Genomic DNA, 23,666 nt, shown 5'->3' with positions numbered 1-23,666 from the left:
ATAAGTAGTACACAACTTGAAGCTCGCCATTTGGTAAGCAATGACAATTTCATTTTAAAGTTCGTTTACTTCACCAACAAAAAAACTTCATAGTAATTTCATACAAATTATCTCTCGTGCCAATTATAGTAACATTTACATAGTATATCACACGCCCAAAACGTCTCGATAAATTAGTATTATAACATACACCGGCGGGGCGGCGGGTGTGGTGCATTCGGCCTGCGGATGCGGCCGTTCCGGGCATGGTAAATCGGTAATCATTCAACTTGTCATTTGAAGGCAAAGGAGGAGAGAAAATCTCATTCCTTTCACTCTCTCTCTTTCCTGGTGAAGTGCTAATACAACTTCCATTTCCATGTGAATTCTCTAACCTCCTTCGTTCTTCTCTCTCTTCCCCAAGCTCCAAGATCACTCCAATGGCGTCTTCAAACTACCACAAATTTCCCTCTTCTTCTTCCTCACTATCATCAACAAAATCATCTTCATCATCTTCATACATCCCACTTCACAAAACCCAACTCCCTCCTCGGATGCAACCATTCTCTCTCTCTCCTCCACCGCCATCTTCAAAATCCCACCACCATAAACACCTTCTTCTCATCATCTCTCTCTCTCTCCTCCCTTTTCTTCTTTACTTTCTCTCTCTTTACCGTTCTCTTCATCTTCTTCCTTCTTCTTCTTTTGGCATTGTCGTCGACATTTCACTCTCTCGCTCTCAAATCTCTGTTTTCCGATCTCTAAATGAGGTTTCCGGCAACCCCTTTTCCGGCGAGAACTCTGATTCTTTCTGGGTTGATGCCGGAACTTTGAAATTTTCCGGGCAACCCAAATTGGCGGGTCGGGTGTTGTTCAAATTGATGGATTTTGCCAAGGAGAAAATCCCCAATTATGAGTGGAAATTTAGTAAAGTTCAGCTTATGATTACGAGTGATTTGGTGGGTGATGGAGTTGAGGAGAGAGAAAGGATTTTGGAAGAGTGTCGTCGGGTTTTGAGATCATCTGGGTTCATGTTTAGGGATGATTGGGCTTCTGTTTTGAAAGGTATGGAATTATTTATTCATTTTAATTATTGGGTTAATTTTGTTTGCAGATTTAGTTTGATGCATTTTCATGATTTATGCTAGTTTGAAGACATGATTATTGTGATTTATGATCTAATTGGTTGAAGATGAATGCAGTTTAGTAGTGTTTTTGAGAGGTGGGATGTTTTTAATTTGCAACATTGTTGAAATTTGATCATGTAACCATGAATTTTATGTTGCTTATAGTTATCAATATTCTCTACTGTTCAATTAATGCTGAATTATTACTGCTAGTTAGATTATTGTGTGCTTCTTGAAAGCCTGAAAAGAAGCAATTGTTGAAATTATATGTCTTTAATGAAAATTAACTTATTGATTTAAAGTGAATAGAGCAAGAGACTAGTGAGAAGTATGCAATTCCATAATGTTTTAGAGGCACACTGATGATTTTGGGTTGAGTTGATGTGCTCGGTAATAATCCGTAGTTTTTTAGTGGGAGATGCAGAAATTGTGATCTTGTAACTATCAACTATCAAACCTAGGGAATGTAAAAATGTAGGGTATATAAGCTTGCAATCTTGCATAGATGCATCTTGAGTTTATTTTCTATTTGAGAGAATGGCATGCTATTCCATGATATCTGTTGCTTCAGTTAGTTGTTTGTGAGTTGATAATGTAGATTTTATGGCTTTTCGCGGATTCTTATTGACGTGTAATTGATTGCAAATCATTGGAACTTGAATACTTTTGTGGTCATGCTGTTGGTATGATCTTACACTTCATCTTTTATTTAAATTTTTTCTTTTATAGCTAAGTCTACCGTAGAAGAGATCTGGCAGTTTACTTGTTTCTGTAATAGGCTCATGCTGTGATCTTTCTTCACGTGCATGATACATTAACAGTTTATTATTCACAATTAGGAAGTCTGTTAACGTTTTTAGCTCAAATTTTTTAAAAATACCTCAAGGTCCATCACATCTAGGCACCCTTTATGCTGATCTCTGAGTTGTACTCCAATCATTCTTGCTCTGAAACGATAAAAGGTTTCAAATCTAACCATTACTTATTCAGTTGTATTAGAAATGACAGTTATTCAATGGTTTCTAAGTCCGTGTGACACAATCTGGGTGCAGGTCAAGACGAGGGTCTTTATTCTTGGCTGGCTGTAAATTATGCCCTCGGCTACCTAGGCAATAAACCTGAAGAAACAGCTGGAGTAGTTTCGCTTGGAAGTTCTGCCATGCAGGTTTTCTTTTTGTTTTCACTTCTCATACCCTCTCTTTTTCTTCCTGTCTTTTGACCTGCCTCTATCTGAGTGCTTGTGCAAAGTAACAAGTGCATAATTCTATTTCTGCTGCATAATTAGGTCTTGGCACTTGATCTTTAGTCCATGTAATGAACCAATCTCTTGCTGCTTAACTTGTAATGTTGTGCATGTTCTCCTCCTATTTCATTACTAATAACGGCTAAGTTTTCCTTAATAAGTGATGTATCTAAAAGAGTTCTGATAATCTGTTTTTCTTTTAACTTAAAGTTATTATTATTATTTTTTTTTTATGTTTTTATTATTATTTTTTTTTTTTGGAAAAAAGCACTTGTGAATAATTTTCAGCAACGTCTCTTCTTTCAAGTGACTGTTATCTCTTAGTCTTTTGATGTGAGATGGAAACATAGATACATAGCTTTGTTAAAACACCGAGTTAAAGATACTTATTGTACCAGCAACAAGACCTGGCTATGGGCTCATCTTAGTAGTGCTGCTTTAGGGTTTCTTTATTCGAAGCAGTGGAACATCATAAAACTGTCTGCGCATGTATTGGATTACTATGAACTGGTAACAAAAGTGGTAGGCTGTGATATCTTCTGAATTAGCTTACGTCATTCTGCATTGTTATTGAATTAGTTAAATTTGTTTGCAGGTCTCTTTTGCTAGCCCTGAGACTCCACTATCAGAATCCTCAAGAGTTATCAGGTTCGCAGGAGTTCCTTACAATCTTTATACTCAAAGTCTGCAGCAGTTTGGTCAGGTGCCTTTCATGGATATTATTTCATTATGTAATAGGATGAAATTCTTGAAGTGTGATTACCTTTTTTCCTTCTCTGTGGAACTTTAATTGTTTATAAATGGTTTCAAGGAAGGTTAATTTTAGAGATCTATCTGGATGGTTATGTCTTATATATTTTACCAAAACTGCAGTTTAAGCCGAAATATAAAGTAACCTAAGACATTGATATAAGTTCTATACCCGTGTTCTAATTTTTTTTTCTATTCTCATTTATTTGGCCATTACTTTGGATTTAGACTTATAGCTTAACTCTACCTGGGATAGGGGATGGACAATTTCCACATTATGTGGAGTATGTGCAGTAAGAATATGACTTCTCTTCTATTAACATACAAATTTGTGGATTACTGGATGCAGGATGCAGTTTGGAAAAAGTTTCATGAGCGGAGTGTTCCTAACTTGGTGTCATGTAAGTTTCAGATTGATACTGTTTTGCCTTAATGCTTTTTAATGTGTCTCCTCCATGAACAGTATGAAAATAAAATCAGAACATGTTTGATTCTACTGGGTAATTTCTCAGCTTGAATTAGTATGGACTCAATCAATCAATGCATTTAATTGCTCCCTCTGCTTTGCTTGTGAAGTAAATCAATGTCTTTTCAATCAAGGTCAGCCTGATGGGACTACCTTCTTTATTTAAATTGGTCCTGAAAACCTATCAGTGGGAGCCTGGAAAAAGTCTCTAGTCAAGGGTTTGTTTGGTCAAACCTCATGAAGGTTGTCATATCAATATTTTAACTGTCCAGGCCTTGAGGAGGTTCCAATTAGAATTTTTATGAAATGTATAGAACTAATTATTTTTTCAAGGAGGAAAGACTTACTAATAGAGTACTACATAATTTTGTAATAACATGTTTTTGATATAGTTTAGGGTAATGAACCTATATCAAACCCTTCGAGTTATTTATGATACAACTAAATCTATGAACAAGTAACTTTATTTAGGGGGAAATGGGGTATAGGCAACTAATTCTTGATTTTCTGTTCATTACTTACTCACTTATAGATGACTAAACTAGTGATTAATAAAAAGTAAGATTTTTTTTATATTGTTAGGAATGGTAGGGGGAGTGGGCTTATGGCTTACAATGGAAGATGCATTGGTATCATAGACGATTGTATGCTACAATTTTTTGGTCAATATCTTTTTGGAAACTATTTAAATATATGAAATTGCCAGTTCTAGAAAGCAAGCAACCTATATGTTCCAGAAATTCATGTCACATATTTATCTTAGTCTCAAGGTTTGCCCAAATGGCACAAGTTATCTCAAAAGACTTCAGGTCTTGGATTAGGTTTTCTAGGGTCTAAGGTTACAAAGGTTTTCTAGTTACAAAAAATGAATTTGAACCCAAAGATGAAGGATTCTTGACACCTTTATAAGGACCTTGGGATGCCAAGTTGTTGATATAAACAACCATCTCAATGCAACATAATTTCTAAAGCCACATAGCTTAACCAAACTCATTATTGAACTATTCTTTTTTAGGCCAAACTCATTTATTGAACTTTATAGTCCTCTTGATAGGCCTCTTATAGTTCCAAAACAACTTATATGAACCCAGTGGACACCCCAAACGTTCATTTTAATTTTAAATTTTTTATCAGAAATTGGCCTGGAAGTGTGGATTATAGCCTTCAATTTGGACATTTTTTTTATTTTTTCAGCCCCGAAAAGGAAAGAGGCCGAGGTGATTCCCACGAACCCCATGACACCTCAGGAAGCCATTTGGGTGGTTAGAATGCACACTTTGCCTTTAAACTGTCAATTTAGCCATTTACCCATACACCGCCCTTCATTAACTCAAAGCTGCTATAGGCCTTTATTTGACTGACTAGTGGTTATATATGATTTTAAATAACATTACATGACCCTAGAATGCATTGCCCATCATCCCGAGAATTTTTGACACTAGGTCTCGATATCTCCGGAATTGGTCCGAATTCGTGTATTATATAGCCTTCATTTTTTGACAAATTCGACTTTTTCGGACTTGGGAAGGAAAGTGGTTGTGGTTCTTCCTATAGACCCCACGACACCATGAGAGGCCATTTGGGTGATTGAAATTGTCCACTTAGTCTTTAAACCGTCAATTTAGCCATTTATGTACACATCTCACTTAATTAACTTAAGCCAGCCACTTGCCTTTATGTGACCTAATAGTGGTCATATATGGTTTCTAACAACGTTATATGATCCCCAGATGCAATCCTTACAATCCTAGATTTTTCAACACCAGTCCCGAAATTTCCATAAATGTTCCGATTTTGTGTATTAAAGCCTTTATTTTCGGACAATTTTCAACTATTTCAGATTTGAAAGGAAAGAGGTCGGGGTGCGGCCATATAGGTGAATTAATCTATGCACATTGTCTTTGAACTTCCAATTTAGCTGTTTATGTACAGTGTACACACCTCCCATCATTATCTTAAGGCCGCCATGGGCCTTATGTGACTGGCTAGTGGCTATATTGGGCCATATATGGTTCAAAAAAAAAAGTAAATGATCCAGGGATGCATCCCTTACAATCTTGAGATAGGCACACCTAGGCACATGGCATTAGGGGTTATGCTCTTTTTGTTCAATCCTCAAAGAAATACTCTGTTTGAATAGGCACACCTAGGCACATGGCATTAGGGGTTATGCTCTTTTTGTAGTCCAGACGAAGCGATTGTGATGAAGTGCAACTGAGGTGCACAGAGGCACGCCTAAGGCTCCTCCTTAAGGGAAACAATAGTTTTTTCACAAAATTTATAACTACATGCGCTTTGATGAGGCTCTCTTAAGGCGCAGGGAACTCTAAACCTTTTTTACATTGGCCGACTCCAGGGAATTTTTTGCAAAATTGTAAATTAAGTCCTTCAAACCTTTCCATGATCAGGTGGAAAATGCTGACTTGATATGGAAAACTTGCATGGATTCATCTAATAATGGTCATTTAGCCCCCATACTTATCCCATAAGTTGACTGCCCTTACAAAGTTGAGAAGCCCCTTAAGATCATACAATTTCCACCTAATCTGTACAAATATAATGTTTATTGTTGCTAGAAAGTTAGGTCTTATCCAAGACATGCATGCTAACAGTGGTGAGAGTCTGTAATACTTCATGTCAAATATATCATTATTAGTATTTGTAATCCATTTGTGAAATTTCACTGACAATATAAACTAATTACTTATCATTATAGTGGAGAGGCTGTCATCAATCGGCTTGTGATGGCCTGCTAGTAATAAATAGATCAAAATCTGCTAAACTTCATGATAAGCATCATCAATTTTTTTATTTTTAATGTATTATTATCAAATCTACAATTTAGGTGTTGAAGCGAGATAAATAAATATTGTGCGTTTTTTGAACTTGGTGTATAACTATCAATTAATTTATTTTGCAGCTTCACTTAATAGTGAAAGATCCATGCCTAATCCTTGTTATCCCAGAGGATTTGAATTGACATCACAGGCGAGTGATGAGAATCTTTTGAAATCCCATGCCACAGGGAACTTTTCTGCTTGTAAATCTGAACTTACCATGTTGCTGAATGATAGGAAAGGTACTTGTTCTATTGTGCAATACATCCTTAGTCTTGTGATTTTCCCAAATTGCTTAATTATTTTGCTATGATTAGAACATATTGGAGCTGAAAATGGTTCTATGTCCTTGAAGTTTCCTGTAGTGATGTTTTGACTCTTTATATGGGCTGTATGATTTTGTAGGCTCTGCCTCTGAATAGATGTAGTTGCTCCCCTTGGCTTTTACTAGTTCCTTATCTCAGCTGAACTGCCTGCTAATTTTCTTAATCCCCTTGACTTGATTATTATGTTGGCCCAAACATTGAAATTCAGCTGTTTTGCAAGTTTTACTATAAACATGTTAGTATGTTACAAAAAATAAAAATAACTAAATAAATCCCCATGCACAAAGTCTTAACTCATAAATAAGAGTTCCATTCAACATTTAAAGTTACCAAGGTGCATGACTATTGAGAGTGATGACCCTTTGATAGCCAGAATACTCATCCAATTAAAGAAGCCAAGAAGTACACCTCACATGTGCTTTTTGTTGCCAAATTACAGCATACAACTTTGGCCATGCTATTGACAAAGCCTGGTTTATACTACTGTATTTGTAATTTGTAACTGATTGAAAACTTTGTTACAGGGTCCTCTGAAGTAGATATTAATTTCATGTGTTTGGCGTAGCAACTTTCTAATGTCTTGACTAATGCCCAGGAGAAATGTTTGTTTTTTCTGTAGGAAAATGCACTCATGCACCATGCGAGATGATGCCTACCATTTTTAGTGAGTTGGAAAATAAACCTCACCCGCAGCAAAGGTTCTATCTTTCTTCCCAGGTTTGTGTTTGACAAATCACTAGGAATATCTGAGGGAACATAGATGAAAAAATTTATGGTGAGAAAATTATCTTCTAACTCCCTGTATCACGTGGTAAGGAACAAATGATGATAATCTGAAATCAGGCTTCTAAGAAATTAGGAATTTGATAATCTCAGAAGTAATATGCTTCTCATTAACCACACTGTGTTGTTACATTGTGTTTGGGCTAATAAGCTCTTTACTATGGAGTTAAAAAATCAGTAATCAGAACAATTTGTACATTGTAATATTTAATTTTTAAGAAAAAAGAAAAAAAGAGATCATGATATAAGATTCTTATATTGCTAATGCCTAATGAGGGGGGTACATGGTGGAATAAAATGAAATGACAGGTATATTTTGTTGCAGTAGAACAGTGCTTTACTTTTCTATTTTGTTGCTGGCAGTTTCGAGGCTTAGTTCTAAAGGCTTCTATATCAGAACTGGAGTCTGTTGCACAAAATTATTGCGAGGATGACTGGGACAATCTTAAAAGAAAATTTGATATTGATGGTGTAGAACTGTCAAGAAGTTGTTTCTCATATACATTCATGGTGATCTTGTTACGCAACAGTTTTGGCATTCCATTTGATGAGAAGAGGTATGCTTCCATATCTGGGTCTTCTCATAGACATTAGAATTTGTGCTCGTCAGGCTTCATTCTTTTCACCTGAAAATCCAGTATTTGAACAATTCGAACTTGTTGAAACTGTCCGAACCTATTTGAACTTATATACATCCTAAAAATTTACCTATAGGTGAAAAGAAAAAAATAAGGAAAATGTTAGTGTAATGAAATTCATTGCCTGCTGGTCAATTTTAATTAGTGTAATGAAATTCATATTGACTTCTATTACCTTTTTTGGAGTATTTATTACTTGTATTAAGCTAATTGCTATAAGGAAAATGTTAAGCTTAGCCCTTTGGACTATGGGATGTTCTCTAAATGTTGCAATACTTTTAATATATAAATATTCTGAAATAAAGCATGATTATCACTAGATTCTAATCTGATGTTTTTTCTGGAAAAATATTATGTGCTTATTCATAGCTCTGTTGCACCTTTGTTTCTTTTTCTTGCAATGACCCCCAAAACAATCCTCTTTCATTAACTGTGGTGTAGAAGGGATGTACTGATGCCTATGTATTTTCAAGCTGATTTATTTACACATGCTGGTTATACAGAATCGAGTTTGCAGCAGGAAGCACTCCTGTTGATTGGAGACTTGGAGCCTTTATTTCCCAGACAATCATGGAATCGTTTGACAGTATCACAGAACATTATGATACGCATATTGTTGAGAATGAGTCTGTCACCTACTTCTTCTTGTTTGCGGTTCTTATAGTTTTTGTTCTTCTGGCCACATTCTTTGTAATGAAATTGCGAAAACCACAGTTTAAGACAATATATGACCTTGAAAAAGGCCGCTATATTGTTACACGTGTACCTAGATAGATACCATTTGTTCCTATTCTTGTAATTGATGTACCATTTCAGTTCTTTGTACAGTTAGCCAAGGAAATCAAAGCATTAAGATACTACTGCTATCTTTTTGGGTTCACATCTCTCTGCCCTATTTTAACATAAATGTTAGTACCTTTTTCTTTTTGATAGTCAAACATTGCAACACATTGTTCTGGTGCTTTAGTCTGCTGTGAGCATTGAAAAATCATTGCCAAAGTAGTACAAGTTAGGAAAATTTATGACAAAATCACGCATTCGATTTACTAAAAAGGATGTCCATTGCAACAAAACAAAGGATCAAACATTTGACAAAAGTTCCATTCCTTTTTTCCCTAGGTGATTACACCTAACTAAACTACCAATAGTATTCATTGCCATCTTAGTATCTTCCCAAGGATTTCCCTTTGCTAATTTCTTATACAAGTAACTATCAAATGTCATCCTTTGAACATACTCATCCCCACACAATTCCACCAATGCTTCTCTACTTGCATCATTCCCATAAAATACCTTTTGTAACACATCCAAAAACCTAAATGTACTCCTATACTCTCCATCCCACTTCCTTAAATACTCCCTCTTCAAATCTCGTTCATTAATCATGTAAGTACCTCCCTCCGACGCCTCCACCACGGCCTGCCCACACATTCGACCCGACTTTGCGGCAAAGTATATCCCCTCGCCAGAACACTTGGTCACGTAACCCGCCGCATCCCCAACAAGAGCAACTCGGCCTCGCACCCGCACGGGCCTCGGGTGTTCCGGTATTGGATGGGCCTCCACCTTAAAGACCCGACCTCCACGTATCTTGGGCCCAGCCCGAGCCCGAATCCCATGTTGGAACTTCTTAATATCTGACTTGGACTTAACCGTGCCGGTCCCCACTGCCACGTGGTCACATTTCGGGAACACCCACCCGTAAAAATCAGGCGACACGTCATCACCCACGTACATCTCAGCAAGATCTCTATAATACTCCATCTCCTCCTCCGGCAGCTTGATCCTCTCCTGAAAAGCAAGGGCATACTCGTAATTTCCCGCCCCGATCGACTTTGCCACCCGGCTGTGGACCCCATCTGCACCAATGACAACATCAACAGCAACAGACTTCTTCGACCCGCCCACATTGTAATGGATCACATACGGCCCACTATCTAAATGGGCCGGAAGGTCCAATCTAGTAACAAGCCCAGTAATCAAACGGGCCCCACTAGCCTGGGCCTTGGCCCGCAAAAACGAGTCAAGCACCTCACGCCGAGTCATAGCAATAAACTCACTCGGCAAAAGAGTCTTACCAAAGTCAACGCAAAGGTTCGAAGGAGAGAAGATTCTCATGCGCGTGACTTCACGGTCAACAATGTCGCGTGGGATCGAAAACTCGTCGAGCATACAAAGCGGAATAGCACCGCCGCAAGGTTTCGAACCCGAAACGTTTCGCTCGAACAAAAACGTTTCAACGCCGCCGGAGGACATCGCTTCGGCGGCGCAAGCTCCGGCGGGTCCGCCTCCGATAACGGCGGCGCGAAGCTTGCGTGTGCCGGAGATGTGGAGGTTGGAAGGTGGTGGTGTGTTGTTGGAGTGTTGAGGAAGGTGAGCAGAGATGGAAGGAAGAAAGGGGAGACGGAGAGATGATGCCGCCATTGATGATTTCAAAGTTGTGTGTTTTGATTGTTAATGGTGATGATAATAATGAAGGGTTAATTATTTTAAGTAGGTGATTAAGTGAGTGATTAAGTCAGTAAGCATGTGAAAGGGAATATTATTAAATTTTTAAGTGGGTGATAAAGTTAAATTACCAACTTTGGAATCCGAACCCACGCCTTCCTAGATGATGTGCAAGGGGTATAACCGGTATAGCATATTTACAGTCGTTTATTTAAAACTAGATGATGTACGAGCCATGCTATGTTTACTTTTTCCGGCCTATAAGGACTACAATGACGATCCGTTGAGGAATGCGGATACGTACTAGAATGGGGAGAGAGTAGAGATTAATGAAGCTGGTGGTGTACCTTCTATTTTAGGAAACATGGCCAGCTAATCTAAATCAATTAGGGCAGAGGGTGAGGAAATCTTTCTGATTTTTGATAAGCAGACCTACTTTGATTGCCTCAACTATAAACTTTCTTGCATGTTGTCATGTTGCAGCTGTAGTCATATTATCTCTTAGATTTGGCCAGATAAGTGGGCGCAAACTTGAGTATGCCCAATCATTTGATGTACATGTTAAAGTCTTGTATGTGGTGATCTCTTATGTGAGTCGAAAATCATTACTCCGTATGTTAGTAAATATTGTTTAAACGTTTTGTTTAGGCAAAATTTAATTCATCCTAGCTCATTCCTAAATTTTTGGACTCACCGCTTATTGCCGTATTGGTTAATATGAACATATAATAATATCTAATTGTTGCTCTAAGTGAAATTGGTTCTGTCCATTTAGACTTGTTTACTATGACAAGATTTGCAGTGGCCAATCAAATGTATAATTATGAATTAACAATATTATTAGCAGAGCAACAAATCAAATATGACATTAATGTAACTAATCACGGTACTCTGTTAAATTTTGAACTACCTTGTCGCTCGGAAGTATTATTATATTATATGCCCTACTATTAATATTAGTTCCACCCTATATCCGAGTGTATTATTATAACCCTCTCATATCATTCTTTTTTCTGTTTTATTTATTAATGAGTTCCAAAGAAATGTACTCCATAGTTTACGTTACCAATATACAATACATAAGTTGGGCTACACAATCCTAAACAATCGGCAAAAATTATTGGAATCAGAACCTTCTTGAATTGTTCGTTCAATTCATCACAATATTTTTAAGTTGAACTCAAAATTTTGTTTATTTTCTCAGCTTACAAATTGTTGTAAATATAAATATTTTAAGGGTAATGTAATATGTAACCCTAAGGGCTATATATAAGCATTAAATATACTCTTGGAAATTGTAAAAATTAAGAAATTTATGACAACGCGTAAATCAGTGTTATTAGTGTGTATATTTTGATAATTTCTTTTTTTTTTTTTTTTTTTTTTATAATTTTCAAGTGTAAATTTAATGGTTATATGTAGCCTAAGGGTGATGTATAACATTTTTCATATTTTAAGTACAGCTATGAGCGTAATATCCTACAAGTTGCACGTGGATTTTCTTTGATTCATCCCCTTTTAGCAGACAATTTTATTATCATAAAACATTATAATTAAAATCTCCAGCTTACCAAACCAACATATAGGAACCTACTAAGGAATCTACGTGATTATTGGATCCTTTATAATTAATGCCCTTAATTTCACTATACTTATAAATAAACCAACCTAGCTATCAATCTAATTATTTTCTATCATCTAAAAATATGGCTCTTCTTAGAAGTATTATTGTACTAATACTCCTTAATTCGTCGTTTTTAATTGTTAAGAGTAATGAGGTTAAGACCTTAAACAACAACGGTCCGAGTGACTTCATGGTGCCCGAGCCACGTAAGTTCGGTCACCATGGGGCTAATAAGTCTCACCATAGCAATGCTCCTTCTGTTAGCCCTAGCCAAGCTCCAGAGATTAGTCACAATAGAGTGAAGAATCATCATGAAAACGCGATTTCTTCTAATGATGAGGCGACGAATAGTCATGGAGAGGAGCTTAGTCCACACCAAGAGGTACATTTGGAGAATGTCCATGCACACCATCACACGGATAAATCTGTTGCTGGTGGTGGTGTCATTATTGGCTGCTTAGCTACTGCTTTCGTTTTGTCGATTTTTTGTTACATTAGAGCCACCAGAAGAACTTAACAACAGATCATGAGTAAAGAGCAGCTAATCTAATTTTAATTTGTATCATCAGTAAATACGGTTTCAACAATCTTGTATACTATGAGCTTATTATTAGTGTCTTAGTGACCCTAAATTTTATAAATATCACTCCAAATCAAGTAACAAAAAAAAAAAAAAAGTCAACCCTTTGCGAAATTGATACATGATCTAGTATGTGATAGCTTATTATGTGATTTGGGGTGATATTTAAGAAATTTTGGATTCTCGTTCTATACAAATTACACCTATTGTATACCCGTTTTTGTTAATAATATAGTTAATTATATGACTAATATGGTGCATTTCCTATTTCATCTTACATTCAAAGTACTATAATTTTGTACATTATAGTCACTTTCTTTTAGAAATCGCGGTATCATACTACACGGCGAACAAAATCTCACGAATTAACGTTCCTAGCAAAGACCCATCATTAGCTAGCTCCTTGTTAATGCCCATGAGACAGTCACTTTCCAACCAGAATGCCCCAGTTTCTCAGATGACATTTTCGTAAATAAATCAACAACTTTATTCAATTGTGGAGCCCACAATAATGAAAAAGTTGTTGATTTATTTACGAAAATGCCTCCATGAGAAATAAATTTCGTTCGTTTCTCACCATGAGAAACATGGAATTTCCCCTTTCCAACTTCACGCAACGAGCATAACACTGCAGAGCCTGCTGTAGCCCAAACACGATAACCTTGGCCACCGCTACCTCAACTGACCAAATGTGCAGTAGGCACCAATGCTACCAATCCTCTTGTTAAGATTGACATAGGTGGGCAAAGTTTGCATACACATTATCCACAAAAACACACCAACTAGCAATTCAACTACTACGTTGGTAAGTTTGGACTTAGGAGTACAATATGCAACTAACTCAAAAAACCATATTCAATGAGCAAATCAACATATCCTTTTCTCAAACATTGAAAATGATATACATTACTTAAAATAACATCAGTCATTTGCATCAAATAACCATTAATATTACCAGATGATTTAAGTTTTTTCTATTGTTTTGAAAAACAGATGATTAAGTTATAACACCAAAATAACTTAAACACAACAACTAAAGGACACCTAGATAATAACTTAAACGCATTAACTAAAGGACACCTTAATAACTTAAACACGACGAAATTTGTGAACTCAAGCCTACCACGGACATTTAAAACATCAATTAATGGTCATATATGGTTCCAAACGACATTACATGACCCAATAATGATGTATCCCATAGGGTCTCAAAACTTTTCGCCACCGAGCCCGTAACGTCAAAAATTCCACAAAAAACGTGGATAATAGCCTTTAATTCTGGAATTTTTTTACTTTTTTCGCCTGAAATGAAAAATTGCTGAGATGTTTACCATGGTTCCTAATACCCTCCGGGAGTCCAACTAGGTGGGTGGAACCATCCAATTTGCGTTAAAACAGTTAATTTACCAATTCGCAACTTGAACCGATTTTGTGAACTCAAGCCTACCATGGACATTTATGACATCATTTAATGGTCATATATGCATGGTTCCAAACGACATTATATGACCCTAAGATGTATCCCCTAGGGTCTCAATACTTTTCGCCACCGGCCCCAATAACCTCAAAAATTCCTCAAAAAGCGTGGATAATAGCCTTCAATTTTGTATCTTTTTGACCTTTTTCCGCCCGGAAATAAAAATTGCCGAGATTTATAATATGGTCCCTAATATCCTGCAGGAGTCCAATTGAGTTGGTGGTACCATCCAATTTGCCTTAAAAGGATCAATTTACCAATTCGCAACTCTCACCAATTTTGTGAACTCAATCCTACCACGGACATTTAAGACATCATATAATGGTCATATATGGTTCCAAACGGCATTATATGACCCTAATATGTATCCCCTAGGCTCTTAACACTTTTCGCCACTGGGCCCCTTAACCTCAAAAAGCGTGGATAATAGCCTTCAATTTTGGAATTTTTTGACTTTTTTTTCGCCCGAAAATAAAAATTGTCGAGATATTTAACATGGTCCCTAATACCCTCCGAGAGTCCAATTGGGTGAGTGGAACCATCCAATTTGCCTTAAAACGACAAATTTACCAATTCGCAACTTGCACCGATTTTGTGAACTCAAACCTACCACGGACATTTATGACATCAATTAATGGTCATATATGGTTCCAAACGGCATTACATGACCCAATGATGTATCCCATAGGGTCTCAAAACTTTTCGCCACCGAGCCCGTAACGTCAAAAATTCCACAAAAAACATGGATAATAGCCTTCAATTCTGGAATTTTTTGACTTTTTTCGCCTGAAATGAAAAATTGTTGATGTGCTTACCATGGTTCCTATAACCCTCCGGGAGTCCAACTAGGTGGGTGGAACCATCCAATTTGCCTTAAAACAGTCAATTTACCAATTCGCAACTTGAACCGATTTTGTGAACTCAAGCCCACCATGGACATTTATGACATCATTTAATGGTCATATATGGTTCCAAACCACATTATATGACCCTAAGATGTATCCCCTAGGGTCTCAACACTTTTCGCCACCGGCCCCTATAACCTCAAAAATTCCTCAAAAAGCGTGGATAATAGCCTTCAATTTTGGAACTTTTTGACCTTTTTCCGCCCAGAAATAAAAATTGCCGAGATTTTTACAATGGTCCCTACTATCCTCCGGAAATCCAATTGAGTGGGTGGAACCATCCAATTTGCCTTAAAATGATCAATTTACCAATTCGCAACTTTCAACAATTTTGTAAACTCAAGCCTACCACGGACATTAAAGACATCATATAATGGTCATAGATGGTTCCAAACGGCTTTATATGACCCTAAGATGTATCCCCTGAGGTCTTAACACTTTTCGCAACCGGGCCCCTTAAACTCAAAAATTCCTCAAAAAGCGTGGATAATAGCCTTCAATTTTGGAATTTTAATTTTGACTTTTTTTTCGCCCGAAAATAAAAATTTCTGAGATGTTTAACATGGTCCCTAATACCCTCTGGGAGTCCAATTGGGTGGGTGGAACCATCCAACTTGCCTTAAAACGATCGATTTACCAATTCGCAACTTGCACCGATTTTGTGAACTCAAGCCTACCACGAACATTTATGACATCAATTTATGGTCATATATGGTTCCAAACGGCGTTACATGACCAATGATGTATCCCATAGGGTCTCAAAACTTTTCGCCACCGGGCCCGTAACGTCAAAATTTTCACAAAAAACGTGGATAATAGCCTTCAATTTTGGAATTTTTTGACTTTTTTGGCCTGAAATAAAAAATTGCTGAGATATTTACCATGGTTCCTAATACCTTCCAGGAGTCCAATTAGGTGGGTGGAACCATCCAATTTGCCTTAAAACAGTCAATTTACCAATTCGCAACTTGCACCAATTTTGTGAACTCAAGCCTACCTTGGACATTTATGGCATCATTTAATGGTCATATATAGTTCCAAACGACATTATATGACCCTAAGATTGTATCTCCTAGGGTGTCAACTCTTTTCGCCACCGGCCTCAATAACCTCAAGAATTCCTAAAAAAGCGTGGATAATAGCCTTCAATTTTGGAACTTTTTATCCTTTTTCCGCCCGGAAATAAAAATTGCCGAGATTTTTACAATGGTCCCTACTATCCTCCAGGAGTCACTAGTGGAAAAAAAGCTAATCGTAACGGGAAAAAAAAGCTTATCCGTAACGGGCAGAGGGCGTTACGTATACTGCCGTTACGGATAGGCTATATTATTCGTAACGGGCAGTGTCCGTTACAAATAACCTGTTATTCGTAACGGGCATTTCGCCTGTGCGTTACCAATAACCCGTTATCCGTAACGGGCCTTTCACCTTCCCGTTACAAATAACCCGTTATTTGTAACGGACATGTTAGCTGCCCGTTACAAATAGTATCTCCCCCAATTTAAAATAAAAATACCAGCTACCAACACATGCTGAACACATGCCGGACAGCTAGCACAATTATTTTATTAAATAATGAGAAAAATTATATTTTATACAAGTACAATATAGACTTTATATATAACAATATACATGTACAAATGTTATTGAGTATAAATTATGTAAAAACAATGGTACACAATACTTTAAATTTCATCTTTATACCCAAATAAATACTAAAAATTTAAATAAATAAAAATTCAAAATCATATCATCTCTCTTGGACACCATATCTTCCTTCGTATAGGATTTTCCTCAAATGGTTCCCCGAAGAAAAATCATCAATGTTTTCCTCCTGTACACAAAGAAACACAAATAATTTCAACTTTATTTAATTAAAGAAGCCAAAATGAAGTTAAGAACAGAGAAAAACTATAAGTCATACACCTTTTCGAATAATTAATTATATAAAAAAGTAAGTCCTTTCCTCCTAGTAACAATTAAACAGATTATTTCTATAATTATTCAAACAAACTGAAGCTCACATATAATACAAACGGATGTTATTAATTTATTAGACAGCAAGATAGATTCCATGGCATGATTAAACCAAAAACAAAACTTAATACCTACAAACACAAAGTAAAATTAAATTTAAGAAACTCAGATCACTCTTGGCTAAGTATAAAGCGAGTCGGATAAAAAAACAGGCTGAACATCTTTCCTACAAATTAATCCAAACAAAAGCAATAATGTCCCCAAATCAAACTTACATATCCAAACAAAAGCACCTTTCTTCACTGTAGCAGACTTGATTATGTCTACGAACTCCGGCTGAATGGACAAAAAGGAAGAAGAAAATCAGGCAGCACACTACAAGAAAAATCTCTTTTCGTAGCGATTATTTCGTAGCGATTGTACATTCGCTACAATATGCAAGTATGTTTGTGAAATAATTAAGGATGTCGTATCATTTTTACAGTCGCCATGGTCTTCCCATATAAAATCGATACGGAAAACATAATAATACATATCAACACTATTTTTACACATTTATATAATTTAGAGAAATCGTATCATTTACAATTGCCACTAAATCATAAAAAACGATACGAAAAGCCTTTTCAACACTAGATACATAAATATTGTTTGACAAAGAATACATAAAATATGTCATAGCTTATTGGTGAAATATTTAATATAAGAGTTTGAGGTTGCATGTTCGAATCTTGTAAAGATCATACGTATGTTTTTTTTTGAAGAAAATGAGTTAAACATTTATAGCGATTGTAATCGCTACAATAATCGCCACAATTGGATGTAGTTTTTCGTATCGATTATTGAGGCCAACCCCAGCGATATTGAAAACCACCACTAAAGGCTAAGGCAACGGGGGATATTGTATCGAATGACCATTCGTTAGGAAAGTTTTTTGTTGCAATTACAACCGATACTAAAGGTTAAAATAATCGCTACGAAAAGGTTATTTTTTTGTAGTGGCAAATCTTTTATCTGATGTATTGAAAATGTAATAATAACTACTCCAGTAAATTGAAATTCCAAGTGCTTAAAAACACTACCTTAAGGGAAGCACCGCCGACCAAAAATCCATCAACATCAGGCTGTCCTGCCAACTCTTTGCAGTTACCTACTAAATGATAAAATTACATCATACCTCAATTTTTGAAGTCTACCAAAATTTGAAACATAATCCAAATTCAATTCACAATATTGGACACGTGGCTTAAAACCAGATCAAGTTCTCAAAATAATTCCTCAAAAACTCGATAATTTCACAAAAATGCAAATATCATAGCAAATCAACGCAAAAAACACAAACAACAACCAAATCCGAACCCTAATTAACGCAGATCTACCAAATTAATTGAAGAAAAATTTAGAAAAAAATATATAAATTATACCTGAGCAACCTTGTAGGCGGTGAGATCGAGTACTCCCAGCGGCTTATTTCCTCTCAGGACTAGTCTTAGACTCAACCAAATACCTATGATAATCTCCCTTCATCTTCAAATAATAAAACACCATAGAATCACCATTATTAGCAGCAGGAATAAGCTTGTCTACTAAGTCTCATTTCTAGAGCTAATATACCAATTCAGTAGACTTATCTTGTCCACTAAGTCTCATTTCTAGAGCTAATTTTATAGCTTAAAATTTACTATGTTATCAACAAACAAAAATTTAACAACATAAATTAAGTATCATTTACAAAATTTCTATGCCAGCACTCATCAAAAGAAATCCATCAGCAGAAAATTAAATCGATAAGAAACACACGGGAAATAAAAACAAGTGAAAATCAATTACTACCTAACTATTTATATAAGTGTAGAAGTCAAGAAAACACAAGTTAACTTCTTTCCAAATTTAGTTGAAAAAGGGTAGATTATTTGGACAAGAAACAACAAGATGCGTTTGAAAGGAGAATAAAATGCACTGACATAATATAAATTTATGCAAGACAGTCAATTATCCCAAAAATGGTACTCAGATTTGAGTACTCAGCTAGCTACAAGTGTTATGTATCTATACTACTATACCCACGAGGACCCGACATTACTTGAAGTGAAATGGTGAGTCCGACCAACATAGTCTCATACTCATATGCAAAGTTGCAATGTCAAAACAGATTTGAAATTGATAAACTACTAATCCAAAATAAGTTTTCGTGTTTTATCATATTGTTTTTTGGTTTAGTAATTTCTCCTTCTACTGCGAGAGAAAGCAAGACAAACTTAACAATAGTAATTCAAAGCCTAAGAGCAAGGCAATGAACGGTTTAACAACTTTGTTGTTACAACACCATAGATATTACGCAGGATATCAAGTGTAAAAGTATGATAAAACATCTCCACAAACCAACTAGGAGTCTTTCTCAATTGAATTTTGCCACCACTTATTAACACCTTTGATGCATTACAACAAACATCTACAAAGAACAACCCACGTAAAATCACCCACAACTCAATATGATTTCTGTAATCTATGCCATTCACATAAAATGGACCAGCCCCCACCCGATTCGTCATTAAAAATTCGTAGTATGCCTTGAGATTGCAGCAACATTATTAGTCCTAAAAACCAGGATTTGTAAAAATCCCAATACAAGTATAATTTTTGACAGTCACCCTCCGACTGGTTCATAAAAACTGCGACCAGATAAGAGTGCAGAAAACAATTTTTCGAGTACAAAATCAATTCCCTTTAATACAATACTCCATTTACCGCAGAACTGTTGTTAAAAAAATTGCAAATCAAAATAGAACAAAAACAACCTCAAATAAACAGAATTCACATTGAAATCAGAACAAAAACAAACTAAAATTTCATTCATCTCAACAATTAGACCTCAATTCACAACAAAATTACCACCAAAATTAAATAATTCATCAGCCAAAACAGATAAATCATCAACCGACAACTAATTCCATAAACAGAAACATCATTAAGATCTAAAATGTGACAAATTAAAAGACTCAAATCAAGAACTGTAACTAACTTAAAACCTAAAATCCCTAAATCATCAAACAAAACAAAAATAAAAAAAATCGAGATAAATGCAAGAAAAAGAGGAGAAAGAAAGAGGCGAAACCTGAGGAGTCTCGCTGCTGCCGTTTTGCAGAGATCCTGCAGATGCTCGCCGGACTTTCTTCTTATCGGCGCCGATCGACTTTCTTCATATTTTCTCACAAATTAAACCAATTTTGCAAAACCCATCTCATTTCCTTAATCCTTCTTCCCTTCTCACCTAATCAACATAAAACAATAAAGTATCAAAATCAAATCGAAAAAAAAAAATAATTAATCAAATCAAAAACCTAAAAAAAGGGGAAATTAAAGGGAGGTTAATCAATGGAGGGAGGAAAGAGCAAATGGAGGTAAAGAGAAGTGAAAGAGAGAATGAAGTGAGAAAAATTCGGCAAATCGCCATTGAAGGAGAGAGAAAGAAAGTAAGTAAGAGAGAGGAGAGAGAGTGTGAGTGATGACGGCTGTTTGGAGAGAGAATGAATGCATTAGACTTTTAGGGATTTTAACGTGTAGCCAAGTATCTAACCTATTTGTATCGGACAGCTGGGGTCCGTTACAAATAGGCTATTACAAATGGCATTTTTTCGACTAGTGTAGTCCAATTGAGTGGGTAAAACCATCAAATTTGTCTTTAAACGATCAAATTACTAATTCGCAACTATCATTAATTTTGTGAACTCAAACCTACCACGGACATTTAAGACATCATATAATGGTCATATATCGTTCCAAACGACTTTATATGACCCTAAGATGTATCCCCTAGGGTCTTAACACTTTTTTCCACCGGGCCCCATAACCTCAAAAATTCCTCAAAAAGCGTGGATAGCCTTCAATTTTGGAATTTTTTGACTTTTTTTTCGCCCGAAAATAAAAATTTCTGAGATGTTTAACATGGTCCCTAATATCCTCCGGGAGTCCAATTGGGTGGGTGGAACCATCCAATTTGCCTTAAAACGATCAATTTACCAATTCGCAACTTGCACCGATTTTGTGAACTCAAGCCTACCACGGACATTTATGACATCAATTAATGGTCATATATTGTTTCAAACGGCATTACATGACCCAATGATGTATCCCATAGGGTCTCAAAACTTTTCGCCACCGGGCCCGTAACGTCAAAAATTCCACAAAAAAAGTGAATAATAGCCTTCAATTTTGGAACTTTTTGACCTTTTTCCGCCTGAAAATAAAAATTGCCGAGATTTTTTACTATGGTCCCTATTATCCTCCGGGATTCCAATTGAGTGGGTGGAACCATCCAATTTTCCTTAAAACGATCAATTTACCAATTCGCAACTCTCACCAATTTTGTGAACTCAAGCCTACCACGGACATTTAAGACATCATACAATGGTCATATATGGTTCCAAACGACATTATATGACCCTAAGATGTATCCCCTAAGTTCTTAACACTTTTCGCCACAGGGCTCCTTAACCTCAAAAATACTTCAAAAATAGTGGATAATAGCCTTCAATTTTTGATTTTTTTGACCTTTTTTTGCCTTGAAATAAAAATTGCCGAGATATTTACTATAGTCTCTAATATCCCGCGGGAGTCCAATTAAGTGGGTGGAACCATCCAATTTGCTTTAAAACGATCAATTTACCAATTTGCAACTCTCACTGATTTTGTGAACTCAAGCCTACCACGGACATTAAAGACATCATATAATGGTCATATAAGGTTCCAAACGGCATTATATGACCCTAAGATGTATCCCCTAGGGTCTTAATACTTTTCGCCACCGGGCCCCTTAACCTCAAAATTCCTCAAAAAACGTGGATAATAGCCTTCAATTTCGGAATTTTTTGACTTTTTTTTCGCCCGAAAATAAAAATTGCCGAGATGTTTAACATGGTATCTAATACCCTTTGGGAGTCCAATTGGGTGAGTGGAACCATCCAATTTGCCTTAAAACGATCAATTTACCAATTCGCAACTTGCACCGATTTTGTGAACTCAAGCCTACCACCACTAGTAGAAAAAAAGCATTAGGCACCCCCCATATGGCACCGGTTCAGCCTAAACCGGTGCCCAAAACCGGTCTAGAATTGGGCGGGTTTTTACCAAAAGAGAAAAGGCACCGGTTCAGCCTGAACCGGTGCTAAAAATCAAAAAGCCACCGGTTTGAACCGGTGCCAATTGAACCGGTGCCCTTGTTAGATTTAAAAAAAAAAAAACCGGTCAACTTATCTATATTATAATTGTATTCCTAACCCTAGAGAACTAACTCAGCTTCATTCTCCTTATTATTAATTAGCTGCCTCTCTCCTCCTTCTCTCTCCTCCTTCTCTCTCCTCTCTTCTCTATCATCTTCCTTCTCGATCTCTCCGACCACAACGCGCGAAAAATCAATAGAGATCTCTTCTCTATTGTCCTCCTTCTCTGTCTGATCTCGCTCTCCTCTTCTTTCCCCCCTCTTCTCCGACCTTTCTTCTCCCTTCTGTCTTTTGCCCACCGTACCACCGCTACTAACCACCGCTACTAACCACCGCCGCCACCTACTGTTTCTGGGTTTATTATTCGAGGTAAGGGTTTACTAACCACCGCCGCCACCTGCATGTTTCTGGGTTTAATATTCGAGGTAAGGGTTTCTGGGTTTGATTATTTTTGGTAAATGCCTTGATTTTTTTTTGTTTGATTGTTGTAATATTGTTCGAAATTGATGGGTTTAATTGATTTTTGAATTTTCTGGGATGATTTTGAATTTTTTTTGCGTTTAATTGATTTTCGAAATTGATTTTTCTGGGTTCTGAGTTTTAATTGATTTCGAAAATTTTGGGAATAATTTTAATTGATTTTTCTGGGTTCTGAGTTTAATTGATTTCAAAAATTTTGGGAATAATTTTAATTGATTTTTCTGGGTTCTGAGTTTAATTGATTTCGAAATTGATTTTGAATTTTTTTTTTCGTTTAATTGATTTTTGAAATTGAGTTTCTGGGTTCTGAGTTTAATTGATTTCGAAAATTTTGCATTTAATTGATTTCGAAAATTTTGTGGTTAATTGTGTTCCGATTTTTTTGTGTTTTGTTTGGTTATTTATTTATTAAATTATTTTGATTTTTGAGTTCGTACATGAGTTTTCTGGTTTTTTTTTTTTTTTGGCATTTTTTTTGTGAGTTTTATTGATTTATGGGTTTTAATTGATGCAGGTGTTAATTGATGCACAACGATTCAAGACTTTGATTTTGGAAAATTGTTTTTGATGTTGTAATTTTTATTTGTATTTTTCAATATCAATTTAACGTTGAATTTTATTGTATGATTATAATTCATTGTATTTTTTAATTTTTTTTTTTGTATTGTACAATAACAGTTTAATATATTGATATACTCCATTTCATTGTCTTTTGCACTTGTTCTAATTTATATTTTGATGTTCTAATTTATTTTAGTTGATTTAAAGGCAACAAAAAAAAAGGGCAGTTTTGGCATCGGTTAACCG

At 36.0% G+C, this 23,666-nt stretch overlaps 2 protein-coding genes and 1 long non-coding RNA gene across 3 annotated transcripts; 1 reads left to right on the top strand and 2 right to left on the bottom strand.

The window, feature by feature from the left end:
- Positions 1-55: 55 nt before the first annotated feature.
- LOC145621011 (putative apyrase 6) lies at positions 56-9,036 on the top strand. The gene is made up of 8 exons (XM_081675753.1): positions 56-1,044; positions 2,159-2,271; positions 2,945-3,052; positions 3,449-3,500; positions 6,486-6,644; positions 7,348-7,445; positions 7,875-8,068; positions 8,653-9,036. The coding sequence occupies exons 1-8, from the start codon at positions 420-422 to the stop codon at positions 8,921-8,923; spliced, it is 1,620 nt and encodes a 539-aa protein (XP_081531879.1). The 5' UTR covers positions 56-419; the 3' UTR covers positions 8,924-9,036.
- A 168-nt stretch (positions 9,037-9,204) lies between these two features.
- On the bottom strand, positions 9,205-10,573 carry LOC145621000 (geranylgeranyl diphosphate reductase, chloroplastic-like). The gene has a single exon (XM_081675743.1). It carries the CDS (start codon positions 10,571-10,573, stop codon positions 9,230-9,232), a length of 1,344 nt encoding a protein of 447 aa, XP_081531869.1. The 3' UTR covers positions 9,205-9,229.
- A 6,287-nt stretch (positions 10,574-16,860) lies between these two features.
- Positions 16,861-20,687, bottom strand: LOC145620992 (uncharacterized). Its single transcript, XR_014108329.1, has 5 exons — positions 20,276-20,687; positions 18,585-18,687; positions 18,243-18,310; positions 17,436-17,496; positions 16,861-17,017 (listed from the first exon to the last, which is right to left on the bottom strand). It is a non-coding gene; the product is annotated as an uncharacterized LOC145620992 (long non-coding RNA).
- Positions 20,688-23,666: the final 2,979 nt, after the last annotated feature.

The sequence above is a fragment of the Chenopodium album genome, chromosome 3 (genome assembly GCF_948465745.1).
Source record: "Chenopodium album chromosome 3, dcCheAlbu1.1, whole genome shotgun sequence".
Taxonomy (NCBI): Eukaryota; Viridiplantae; Streptophyta; class Magnoliopsida; order Caryophyllales; family Amaranthaceae; genus Chenopodium; species Chenopodium album.
This window is presented reverse-complemented; position numbering and strand designations above follow the sequence as displayed.